This window comes from Eupeodes corollae, chromosome 3 (assembly GCF_945859685.1).
Source record: "Eupeodes corollae chromosome 3, idEupCoro1.1, whole genome shotgun sequence".
Lineage (NCBI taxonomy): Eukaryota > Metazoa > Arthropoda > Insecta > Diptera > Syrphidae > Eupeodes > Eupeodes corollae.
This window is the reverse complement of record NC_079149.1, coordinates 90,710,805-90,724,224: the sequence shown is the minus strand read 5'-3', so window position 1 is coordinate 90,724,224 and position 13,420 is coordinate 90,710,805. Positions and strand designations below refer to the sequence as shown.

General features: G+C 33.2%; 2 protein-coding genes across 2 annotated transcripts; one reads left to right on the top strand and one right to left on the bottom strand.

Annotated features, from left to right (window-relative positions):
- The first annotated feature begins 4,259 nt into the window (after nt 1-4,259).
- On the top strand, nt 4,260-5,726 carry LOC129949312 (phospholipase A1-like). The gene is made up of 3 exons (XM_056060699.1): nt 4,260-4,400; nt 4,469-4,739; nt 4,861-5,726. Exons 1-3 carry the CDS (start codon nt 4,361-4,363, stop codon nt 5,579-5,581), a joined length of 1,032 nt encoding a protein of 343 aa, XP_055916674.1. The 5' UTR covers nt 4,260-4,360; the 3' UTR covers nt 5,582-5,726.
- A 5,992-nt stretch (nt 5,727-11,718) lies between these two features.
- LOC129949309 (phospholipase A1 VesT1.02-like) lies at nt 11,719-13,033 on the bottom strand. The gene is made up of 3 exons (XM_056060696.1): nt 12,918-13,033; nt 12,572-12,848; nt 11,719-12,514 (listed from the first exon to the last, which is right to left on the bottom strand). Exons 1-3 carry the CDS (start codon nt 12,955-12,957, stop codon nt 11,785-11,787), a joined length of 1,047 nt encoding a protein of 348 aa, XP_055916671.1. The 5' UTR covers nt 12,958-13,033; the 3' UTR covers nt 11,719-11,784.
- Between the last annotated feature and the right edge of the window lie 387 nt (nt 13,034-13,420).

Genomic DNA, 13,420 nt, shown 5'->3' with positions numbered 1-13,420 from the left:
ACGCCTTTAGACTATTTTTTGTGGGGCTACGTCAAGTTTAAAGTCTACACAAATAAGCCAGCAACTATTCCAGCTTTGGAAGACAACATTTCCAAAGAAATTCGGGCTATTCCGGCCGAAATGCTCGAAAAAGTTACCCAAAATTGGACTTTCCGAATGGACCACCTTAGACGCAGCCGCGGTCAACATTTAAATGAAATTATCTTCAAAAAGTAAATGTCACCAATCTAACGTTTCAAATAAAGAATTGATGAGATATTGCAAATTGTATGCGTTTTTTTTTTAAAAGTTCTCAAGCTCTTAAAAAATCACCGTTTAGTACGTTTTATAGTAGTCGACAGCATGGCAGACCATTCTTATGTGGGTTAAGCACTTAAGGGTTTCGCTGCACTTAATTTTAAGTTATATAAAACTTAGTATATTATGTACAAATATTCTGAACACAATGATTTTTCATCGGGTTGAATTTAAAAGCAATATAAATGTCAAATATATTGTAAGTACTAAAATCGATAAAAGGCAAAAAACTCAAACATATTTTTGTATGTGACCACCATTGAAATTATAATCAATATCAGCTTAAAATCACTTTGATTATCTTAACAATATTCATTGCGCTTATCACTTTATTAGAATTTGCGCATTATGTGGGCGAAATCTATGTCACGAATCAAAATTGCACGACACCATTTTTTTGTGCTAGACTTTTAGAATTGAATATTATGAATATTTTTTATTTGTCAGATATCGTATTGATAAATTTTGTTAGTAAAAATATTTTTTGAAGTAAGAACCTAAAGAGAAATTAGAAGTACATTAGAAAGGGATATATTTTAAGATATTTAAAACACAACTATAGAGGCTCTGCGTGCTGTAAAATGATTATCAGGCCTTAAGGTCAATAATTAAAATTCAATATTCGAAACAGAATTTCCAGAAAGCAAGAAAACACGATACATTTTTTTGTGCATATAAATACAATATAATTCCCTTCAAAACCTTAGATTTTCTTATTTCGTGCGTAGGGATTACGGAATCTGGATAAATAAGTAACACCGGATTTGTTTTATAATTTTTTTAACTCAAAAGACTACATTGAAACAAAATCCCAACAGAAGCAACATGAAAAAACCTTTGGATAGATTTTTAAAGGCCATCGATTATAATGAGTCGAGGACAACGATGAAGCTATTCATGGAGAACTTTCCGCTACAAGTTTTTGAGGCGCAATTGTCCTATGAGAACTAGGGCTCAGTGACTTCCAACTCGCAACCATTCTTGTTTACGAGAACTGTTGTCAGGGATGTTGGGGACCTACAGAAAGCACTTTTTATAGTAAGAATTGCGAAATACTCTAAGAGGATTTGTCGCAAGAGGTATTACCCGTCAAAACACTTTTAGATGGCACAGGCAGGGTTTGAACCATCACGCCACATGTACTAAACTTGGCCGAAATTGAAAACAGAAAATAGGGTTCGAATTTGAAAAAAGGATAAAGGACTTGAAAGTTGTTCACTAGATTTTTATTTTCTCGGACTGGCAATCACGATGTCAGTCACAATTCAGTCAGAAAATGTGTTTAACGTTTGTGTTTTATTTCCTACCTCCTGAACCACTAAAAAAATCAAATGGGGTGGCGCAACAGTCCGTTGTGAACCAGGGCCTAGTGACTTACAACTCTCAACCATTCCTGTGTGCGAGTACTGTTGTCAGGAATGGAAGGGACCTACAATTTTAGGTCGAATCCGAACGGCTAGTTTGAGAAAGCACTTTTTTATGACAAGAATTACTTTTGAAGGATTTGTCAATTCCTCGCAAGAGGCAGTACCCGCGAAAATTAATTTTTTTTTAAATTAAGGTGGCACAGGCAGGGATTGAACCCAAGACCCCTTGCATGACAGTCCAACGCACTAACCATCATGCCACGGGTACTACTGATCCACTAACTATGTTGAAAAATCATATTTAAAATGGGAAGCTTTCAAATCTCACATCGGCAGAAAATTTTGGGGTTTGACACATCCATTTGAATTTTAAATCATTAAAATAAATAAATTATAACAGCTCGTAGAGAACAAAGGACTAGTGACTTGTAACTCTGAATCACCTAGAACCTGGATCTACAATTTGTAAGCCAAAACCAAACGAATTGAATTTTATAACCGATAAACTACTTTACTATACTTGATGTTATCTTTTGTCAAGAAAACCCTAAGCTCCAAAACCCATTAAATATAAGTTCTCTTAAAGTCCTAATTGTTGCGTAAAATTCAAATATTAAATTTTTACCCCTACGAATTGTGTCTCATTTTCAAAAATGGAACAATATACGCTCCAACAACGTATTTATTGTTAAAATTCACTAGAAAAATGACGAACATTTTAAAGTCACAATTAACAGAATTACCGATTTTTTTTGCCATCGTAAACCACCTTTTCTGTGCTAAACAAGAAAAGTTTCTGAAAATCCTGCTGCTGAAGAGCAGGTTTGTCAATTCTTCGTTCTTCCTTGGATTTAACTTATTTCACAAACGACATTGCGTCTTATTTTATATAAGAACTTAGGTGTTAAGGATTTCAAGGTTCAAGAACTCGATTCGGCCGATTAGCACCAAAGTTCACCAATCATCTTCATCGATGAGGTCAATTTTCCCCTATGAGACTAAACTAATGACCAGAATCGTCACATTTTGGAATTTGGAAAATTCAAAAATGGTTGTTAAAACACATCGCCATCCTCAGTGTGCCACTTTCAAGTGCAACTGTTAGACTAACTGTTACGGTGAATGTATTAGGCCATATGAAAGCTTCGAAAACTCAATGCTGTATATTGTCGCAAAAGCGTTACCCTCCCCCAATTTCACTATGAGTGAGTGGTACTTGCATCGAGGAGACTGAAGAGCTTTCAGTTGACATCGCTAAAAATTCTGCAAAGAGTTGAAGTTTTCTCCGACGATGCAAGAAGTTTAACCTCAGCTGACCTGGCTATAATTAACAAGGCTTTTATTCATCCAAATTTCTTTTTATTTATTAGGTGGCGCAACAGTCCATTGAAAACCAGGGCTTAGTGACTTCCAACTCTCAACTATTCCTGTGTGCGAGTACTGTGATCAGGGATTGAGGGGACCTATTGCTTTTTAAGCTTATTTGAGAAAGCACTTTTTCATGACAAGAGTTACTTTTGGAATTTTTTTTTCAATTCCTCGCAAAACGCATTACCCGTAAAAAGACTTTAGATGGAATAGGCAGGGATCGAACCCAAGACCTCTGGCATGACAGTCCAACGCACTAACCGTAGTGCCACGAGTACTATCCGTACTTCTAGAAATGCTAATAATACTACTTTTTAGACCAATTTCGGAGAGTGTAGAGTTTCTTTCTTTAGCCGCAGTACACGAAATTGTAATCATTATAAGAATATACATAACTCCTTGAGCTAAAGAACAAAACTATAGCATTTGCAAGTAAAAGCGGAATTTGTGAAATAATCGAAGCTTGTGCTAATTGGTCAATTAAAATATCTTGAAAAGGATATGGTTCCGTAACCGTATACTTGGCTATTTGGCTGATATCGATTTCTAACCGCAAAATTTAAGCCAAAGCTCTTTCACAAACTTATATCGTTCACTTTTATAAGTTACCAACCACTCAAGTCAGATATCATTTAATTTTCGCGGGGTCATCTTTATAGGTCATATGCGATAAAGCACTTCTTTTAATTGTTCAAAGAAAATAATCTATAAAGAACCAATACTAAAGTCATGTCAGGCGCTAATGATCAGTTCGCACCGTTATTTTATCTATACGCCAATAAATTACACGAATTAAATGCTATTTAAGACCGCGATAAGCTCTATAATCTAGGAAATTGAATACAAATTATTAATCTTTAATCTGTTTAAATATTTCTTTTATTAAACAAAATATTTAAAAAAGCTCATTTTTTACATATATAAAATTTCCAAATCTTTGTAAACAGAAAACAATAGAAAGATATTAAAGCTTTTTTGGATTAAACCTTATCTAAGAACTCTTCAGTCGAAAGGCATGAAGCAATGCAATCAATAACCGATAAGAATCATCTGGATTTAACTTAAAATCACACGAGTATAATTATGTACAAACGGATTCCTAATCATAAAAGTTCGCCAAATTTTTTGTTAGCCTGTATTTGAATCTTGACTGTTTTCCGACACTTAAGACATGATAAGGCCGTGATTTGTGGCTGCCAATAAATGATGGATAACCTACGTAAAGTATTAATCTAAACAAGATTGCAAAAAATCCAGCCTATGTTTGCGACTATAAAAGCCGATTGAAAACGATTAAGCTTAGTTAAACGGTTTGAGCAAGACGAATAATGAAGACTTTTGCAATTGTTCTACTTTGCTTAACCGCAGGTAAACAAAAAATTACAAAACCGACTCTAGAACATTCTAATAGTAAATTTTGTATCTTTTTCTTAAAGTATTTGCACTTCCTTTGGAAAAAAGCGTTAAAGACGATGAACCTTCTGAAGAGGGTTGGTTTGTGCCTCAACTTGATGGATCATTCAAATGGATGACAATGGAGGATGCGGAAATGGAGGTTCGACGTGAAGAAAGAGGACGGAAAGCTAAGCCACTTAATGTTGAATTTTACCTGTACACCCGCGACAATCCTGATAAGCCAGACAAAATCTTCTTAAACGATGTTGAGAGTTTGAAGAAATCCCACTTCAATAAGAAATATCCAACAAGGTAATGGGTTTAAAGCTTTCTAACGTTGTCAGTTGAAAATGTGTTTGTCAAGAATATATTGCAAATTAGGACTTATTTGATTATGTAATATATCTTATCTAAAAGAATATTTTTATTTCAGATTTATCATCCATGGTTGGCAGAACAGCTACAAATCTGATGTGAACGTAGAAATCCGTGAGGCGCTCCTAGAAACTGGTGAATTCAATGTCATCTCCGTTAACTGGAGTAAGAAGGCCGGCAAGCTAATTTATTCAACCTCAGCTAGCTATGTCCCAGATGTTGGTGAAATTGTTGCCCAGATGGTCGACTTCCTTGTGGCCAAGGGAGGTATGTCAATTAAAACACTTAACCTCATCGGACACAGTTTGGGTGCTCATGCAGCTGGATATGCTGGCAAGAATATATCCAAAGGCAAAGTACCTGTAATAATCGGTCTTGATCCTGCACTGCCACTCTTCAAACTTAATGATTGTGAAAAACGTTTGTGTGAAACGGACGCCTCGTATGTGGAATCAATTCAAACAAATGGAGGTCTATTGGGATTCTTGGAGCCGATTGGTAAAGCTGCGTTCTATCCAAATGGTGGTAAATCACAGCCTGGATGTGGTCTTGATATGACAGGAACTTGTTCGCACTCTCGATCATACATTTACTATGCTGAAGCCATAAGGGAGGATTATTTCACAAGTTTGAAATGTGAAGATTGGACGAATGCTGTTAAGAAGGATTGTGAAGAAAATGCTGGAATAGCGAAATTGGGTAACCCAAGGAACTTTAAGTACGCATCTGGAACATATTTGACTCCTGTAAATAAGAAATCACCATACGGGATGAATTGAGTTGCATTGTTGTATAGCATATTTGTCTGTGATATACCTACATGGATGATATAGATATGCTTTAGATTAAAGATTTTGAAAATAGTTTTAAGATAGGATGTTTTGAAAAAAATTGTTTTAAATTTTTCTCAATAAAAAACCTTCATTTAAAAATTTTGATTTTAATTGGGGAAGCTAAAGGGGGTCGAGTTATGAAGTTTGAGATCTAGCGGCATTTATTCAATGATCCAACTCATACTGGATTCATTTCCGTTTTGACAGAATAGTTCAATTTTAAAACCTTCGAAATGTAAAATCCTAGTGAGAAGTTTATTAATTGAAAGATGCGAGTGGAGAAAATTATTTTCAGAATTTGGTAGAGCAGTGCAAATCACAAAAATTGATTATTATGTAGAGGGTGTTTTTTTAGACGTGTGGTTTTCAACCTAGCAATACTTTTTTCGATGTTGGTCATTTTGACAGCTGTAACTTGATTTATACTCAATTTGGTTTGCCATTTTATAATGAGTAGATTCAATTCTGAAAATAGTTTTTAAATCGTGCAAATTTATTACCAAGAAAATGGTTTGGACACATCGAAACAATATAAAGTGACCTCCAAGATCGTGCGATTTCACACCATTAGCCTTTTCGATCGACGCCTTGCGTCTGCGCGTTATTCCTGTCATACAATCCAAAATGACACCGTACAGTAAATAGGGGTCGAAGATTGGGCCTCACAGCAGGAAGTTACTTGAACCATCCACGGAGGCCCGAAATAAATTTTAAAACATAATGGAAAACTCTTATGTTTACAATAAAGTCTATAAGAAAAACCCTGTGCATAAGATTACATGTAAGACTACTCATTACATAAGCAAGAACTCGAGTGCGTATTTTTGAAAGTTGTTCCCGGCTTGGTCCGCATAGTACCAAATTATTACGTGTTTGACCTTGACCCCCTTTTCAAATATCGAAGTTTTTGAACATTTTTTCAGGTTGTTCTGAACATTGTTCCAAATGTTTGGAACATTTAAAAATTATTTGTCCCCTTTCTAGTGCCCCCCTTGAAAAAGTTTAAATTTTAAGCTAAGACTGTATTCATTCAGGAAAGAGCTAAAAGTATTAAAAATTTCAGATTCTAAAAAACAAACAATGATCACATATTTAAAAAAACTCAACTAACTTGCGTTCTAAAACCCAAAGAATAATTGTATATCATGATCACTAAAATTAAATTATTCCAGTGATTAATTCAAAAGTTTCATGAATGAAGATTTTAAGCCGAAAAACGCTTTATGTTAAAAAATTTCGAAATTTAGAACTCAAAAACTCGTTCCCAACTGTTTCGTTGTTTTTTTTTATTGTAATTTTAAAATTTTGATCGCAGAAATCCAAAATTTCGGAACAATGTTCAAAACAACCTGGATCAATTTTAGAAAATTTGGTTTTCGAAAATAAGGGAGGAGGGTTAAAATCAGTTTTTCGGGTCTAAAAGGGGGATTACTTCACGCACTCCAAGAACTCATCCCAAAAAATATGAAATATTGGAAAAGTGTGTTGTATTTGAATTGTTTTCGTCCAAAGTCTATGTAGTATATATTATAAAATTTTTACTTTTTCTTTGTTAAAGAATCGGCTTAATTAAAAAATAAAAAAAAATAGTCTGCCATTTCCCAAATACCCATGAGACCCACAAACATAATATCTGTGTAATATACTTTGTTTTAAAAAAAAGATACTTACTAGAAAACAAAAAAATAAAGTAAATAGATGCGATTTCGTCTTATCGTTACAAAACCTTTAATTAAAAATAAAATGCACGGCTGGGCGCAAGAATTTGCTTATGTATCCAAAGAGTCTCTTAAAAAATATTTCCTGTTTTTTAATATCTAAAAATATACCTGCGAAAAAGTTCGTTCTCAATAATGTAATTGACATTTGATTTACCAAAATAAACTCAATTTTTAAATTTTGTATTTAAAAATCGCAAAATAATAATAAAATAAAATTTTTCAATTCCCTTCTGGAGCAATAAAACAATATTTTTTTTATGAGAGCATCCAAATTATAAATTATTTTGGAAAAATTAGAATTTTTGACTTTTGACCAAAAGATGTATATGGGGACGGGGAGTACTGTTCTTTTAAGTCTTAAGCAGAAGTCCACTTTTGAAACTTTGAATTGGAATACAAAACAAACCACACTAAGTTCTAAAATACGCTTTTGCTTATTTAAAAAAAAATATTAATATTTTTGTATGTTTATCAGCAACTTTAGTCTTATTTTAAAGCATGCGATCTACAAACCGCATGCGATATACAAAAATCAAGAAGCTACGATTTAATAACATTACATTTTTTGATTCCACCAGCAAAGTGTCAAATTAAGATACGTCAATTTCTTTTCTTCTAAAATTCTTGCTTATCTTTTTTCTTTCAATTTTGTTTTTTTTTTTTTTTAATTTTTGATACCCTATATGTATTTAATTATGTCCTTTAACTCTTTTCTATTAATTAAGTCACCTCTATACGAGAATTCATCGAATGAGGTTAAGTGATAGTCAATTATTTTCCAAACCTTTGCTTTACCAAATGCGACGAAAAGAAAGTTGAGCGAACGCGTCGGTACTCGGTAAAAAGCTCTGCACCACCGACATTTGGTTCAACCTATTTGGGATTACTGAAATCGCAAACCTTTTGCACTTCATACAATTTATATAAAATGTCATTAGCGCCTTTTTTTGAGACAAATCTGAGGTGAATTTTAATTAAATGAAAAGAAATGAAAACAAACAATGAAAAGTTCAAATGTAAGTTTAAAGATTCTTAGAATGCATTTGCCCAACGAACCAAAATCTAAAAAAGGTTTGAAGCTCAAGTGGTCAAGGGTAATTCTTACATAGATGAATAACACCTTTTTCGAATCGGGGCTTAAAGCTGTTAAAGAAAGCTTTAGATGGCGCAGGCAGAGTTTGAACACAATACATGTGAAATGACCAACGCACTAACCATCACACCACGGATAATACAATTTTTTTTATTAGATATTTAAGTTGTGATACCCGTTTTATAACATCAATGACAAATTTTAAACTGGCGCGCCGCTGAGGCGCACTCTCAAAGGGTTTTGGATACCTTTAATATGCCACAAACAGTGCGGGTATTAAATAAAATACACGACCGGGTCGCACAAACTTGATCCTGTATGCAAAGAGTCTGTTTAAAGTAATTATATAAGATTAAAAATATACCTGTAAAATAAGTTTGTCTTCAAAGATATAAATGCCATTTGACTTGTCTAAAAAATCAAACGATTCATCCCAAGACACAATTCATCCCGCGAATGAAAAATACTTGTAAGCATACTTAACGAAAACAATTGTTTGTGTATTCAACTAGTTCGTTCAAAGCTTTTTCCTTTGGATAGCTTTATTAACTTCCAATAGGAAGTTATTGTAATGGGTCCGATTTGTCAAATTGAAAATTTTGACATTTCTCGACGTTTCAAGGTCCCTAGAGTCGAAATAAAAGATTTTTAGAAAGATATCTGTGTGTGCGTGTGTACGTACGTTCGTACGTCCGTACGTTCGTGACGTTTTTTTCGTCCTCCATAGCTCAAGAACCAGAAGAGATATCAACTTCAAATAAATTTTGTTATACAGATAATAAGGCAGAAAGATGCAGAAAGGGCTCTCAAGAAAATTGCGTGGGTGGTTTTTTTTATCATAGCAGTTTGAAAAAAGGTGAAAATTTTGGTTAACCCTAAATATCTTACGAACCAAAAACGCTAGAGACTTGAATTAAATTTTATATAATATATTGTAACGTGATACCAAACAGGTATATTTTTTGAAAAAAAGCAATATAACGGTTTTTTTTATAAATCAATAAAACTGAAAAAAAAATTGTCTCTAAAACAATTTTGTGCAACGAAAAATAATGTTTTTGACATCTGATAGAATTTTGACAATAATCTAATTGACAGTATTTTTATAAAAAATAAAAATCTAAAAAAAAACATTACTCAAAGTTCGTAAAAATTGAATATCGATTCAAATATCTTTTCAAAAACTTGAAATTTAGGCTTCAAGATTATTTTATCTTATAAGAAATATTGTTTTCAACATTTTGAAAAATGTTGAGAAAAGTCGAATTGACAGTTTTCTTACAAAATATAAAAATCTTAAAAAAAATGTATAAAAGTTGGTAAAAATTGATTTTCGACTCAAATATCTCTTCAAAAATTTTAAATATTGGCTATAAACTAATTTTATCTTATAAAAAAAATAGTTTTCAACATTTGGTAAAATTTTTAAAAAATTCGTATGGACAGTTTTTTTACAAAAAATAAAACTCTATAAAAAAAACAATAATAAAACTTGGTAAAAATTTACTTTCGGCTCAAATAGCTTTTCAAAAATTAAAAATATTGGCTTCAAACTTATTTTATTTCACAGTTTTCAATATTCTGTAATTTTAATATAAAAATCCAACAGTACGTTTTTTCATAAAAAATAATATCTACAAAAACTAGTACGCAAATTTGGTAAAAATTGATACGAGTACATATAGACAAACTTTTAAGCAAGACAAATGGACAGACGGGATGGGATGTTATCAGTTTGGGTGGCATCCCAGCCTCTTTTTTTATTTTAATATTAGAAGAACCAGGATGGAAAGAAAATTATCTGAAGATAAGAAAGAGGAAGAAGATGTATGTTTAAATTGTATAGCGATCGCCTATAGGTTGTGTAGTTAGGCAGGTGTCTGAAACGAATAAAGAATAGTTCATTTTCGTGCTCAGCTGTATGCAGATAGAAAGATAAAGACATGTTTATGATGATAATGAAGAGATGTTATTGGGAGATAGAAGGTACTTACTACAAAACAATCATATTCCTTCTTTCCTACAAATTTTCAGCACAAACATGGAGTTATTATGTTCTTTTATTTTTTTCGTAAAATTTTAAAGGAAACAAACATACGAACAAGTACAAGAAATTGCTATTCATGTGATGTTGATGATGTTGATGATCCGATACAGAGGCGCTACACTGACGGCCATCGTTGGTATTTACAATAGTTATTATTATAAAAATACATAAATATGTACCAAATGCATTAGTTTGGATAAAAGATAGCAATGTAATTACAATTTTGTCAAAATAATGCGCTCTTTCGGGCTCAACAACAAAGAATAATACATTTCACGATTTACCATTGACACTTATTCATTAAGGTAAAACTGATGAAAACCCAGAAAGGTCTTAATATAAACTTAAAGATAGTTCAAACAAATAGTTCTTGTATCTATGGAACCGTATATGCATTTTATAAGGATTCTCTACTCTCGATCAATTGAAATTTATCCTAATTATCACACCAGAGTCCAAGTTATAGTCCCTTAAATTGAACAAAACATACAAACATTGACTTTTACAAAGGGGTTTGAGTACATTTAACATGCCACAGAAACATCGTGGCATTAGGAAGAGAAGAAGAGATTGAATTCTTGGATGACTGAAAAAGATATAGTGTGGTAAAGCATTTCACATTAGTGTAGTACGGTTAAACAACTAATATCTGTAGTTCCCAGTACGATAAAAGGAAGACTTAAGGTTAAACTAAAGGACATTCGTTAAAGCGAGAGTATTAAAGTTGAAGTGATTAGAAGGAGGAGACTATATTGTCAATTAATAAAACTGTCTTCTCATTTCTGAACTTACTTATCGACGCTGCCAGTTTCTGACATACGAAAGCTTGAGTTTTTTTTACTTATAAAACAAAAATAAGTTCGCAGCTTGTTTTAAAAAATACCTGCTAATAGTATACATCAAAATATATTTTTTTTTGAAAAAGGGTTGTTGACCCCGGTAGGATACAGTTTGCTTAAAAGAATTTCTTTTAGCCATCTAAACAAAACCAATGCAGTCTGAATGTGAGTTGATAGTTTTGAACAAAAATTACTGAAGCTTACAACAATGAATATTATTTCAAAAAACTATAGCTGTTTTTTTGTATGCATATTGGTGCCGTTAGAACTATCTTTTTTAATTTTATCACATACCTACAGCTGATGGTCAGATTAACACTATATTCTGCCGCCAACATTATGCATTTCCAAAAAAAGAAGGTCTTAAAATGCAAAACCCCAACAACATTTACCACTTTTTTATTTTAAGTTGTTTATTACAAATACACCTTCAGCCATCGAAAAACTATTCAAAAATTTCCCGGCCCATATGGTGCCTTCTTGTTCACGGGAGAATAAAACGAACCTTCCAATACCATGTGGTTGTCTTCACCGTCAAATCCAGCCACTGATTCTTCCCCCTCGATGTGGCAGTCTTTTTCCACTGCATTTTTCCAATCTCTACACTTGACACCCAAAAACTGCTGCCTTATAGCCTCAGCATAATACGTATAAGCTCTGGAATGCGAGCATGAACCTGACAAATCAATTCCACAACCTGGCTGAGTTCGACCACCATTTGGATAGAATGCCGTTTGTCCAATCGGTTGGATAAAACCCAATAATCTTCCATTGGTATGAATAGATTCAACGTAAATGGCATCGGTGCTGCACAAACGTTCGTCACAATCTTTGTACTTGAAGAGTGGGAATGCAGTGTCTAAACCGATTATGGTGTGTATTTGTTCGCCTTCGATCCATTTTCCAGCATGTCCCGCCACATGAGCGCCCAAACTGTGACCGATGACTTTCAAATCCTTCGATTCCATTTGTCCTTCATCGCGCAGGAACTCGATAAATTTGGCAACTCTTTTACCAATTTCCTTAACAGCTCTAGTTGCAGACAGGTAATTATAACGATCGGCCTTGTCACTCCAGTCCACACAAATCACATTGTATTCACCAGTGCTTAAAAAGGCTTCACGAATCACCACGTTAACATCGGATTTATAGGTATTAAGATAGCCGTGAATGATTATTCTGGAACCAAGAAACTGTCACTATTGAAATAATTCACTGCACATTTCAAGACCTTACCTTGTTTCATGAGCACTGTTAAAATTGGAATTTTCCAAAGACTCAATGTCGTCAATAAAGATTTCCTCGGGTTCATCTGGAGACTCTTGGGTGTACAAATAAAACATAACTTTAGCTTCTTTGGACTTCCATCGTGCCATTGTCAAGGCACGCATTTCCAACTGAGCTTCTTCCTCTGTCATCCATTGAAGTGTGCCGTCTTTTTGAGGCACAAACCATCCGTCTTCGGGTTCGTCATCGTTGGGAATATTTCCATCATTTATTGGCTTTGCAAATACTTAAAAATAAAACAAAACTCTTAAATATTTTGTATTCCGAGTGGGTAAGTGAAAAGCTTTTAACCTACCAAGAGTTAAACTCAAGAGCACAATCAGTAACGTCTTCATTGTAAATATTTTTGTTTAGAATGAACTTATTTTTGTATAATGTTCGCTTTCTTATAACTTTTCTACCTACAAAATTACGTAAATATATTTTCTTATAAATTTAAAGGATCTTGTCTAATCATATCAGTTCCTCCTTAAAAAATCCTTAGCAAATGATAATCTTTGATAATAAGAATTTTAACTTTCAAAAATATTTCATTTCTATTTACAAAAGAAAAATGATAATCAAATAATTAAAAGTATTGACAAAAATGTTGATAAACTATCTTAGTATATCTAATTGAGTCTTTTATGTTGATTTCGATCTAAGGCCGGGTTTTTATTGGTGGGTTTTTTGCACAAAAAAAGAAACAACACCTGGGCTAATCCATATGGCAGCTTAGTTAAGTGGCTCTCCAAAAAGCTCCCCAAAGGGCGATTTAGGTACAATTGACCGCATTTAACTTTAGACAACATGGTGTGA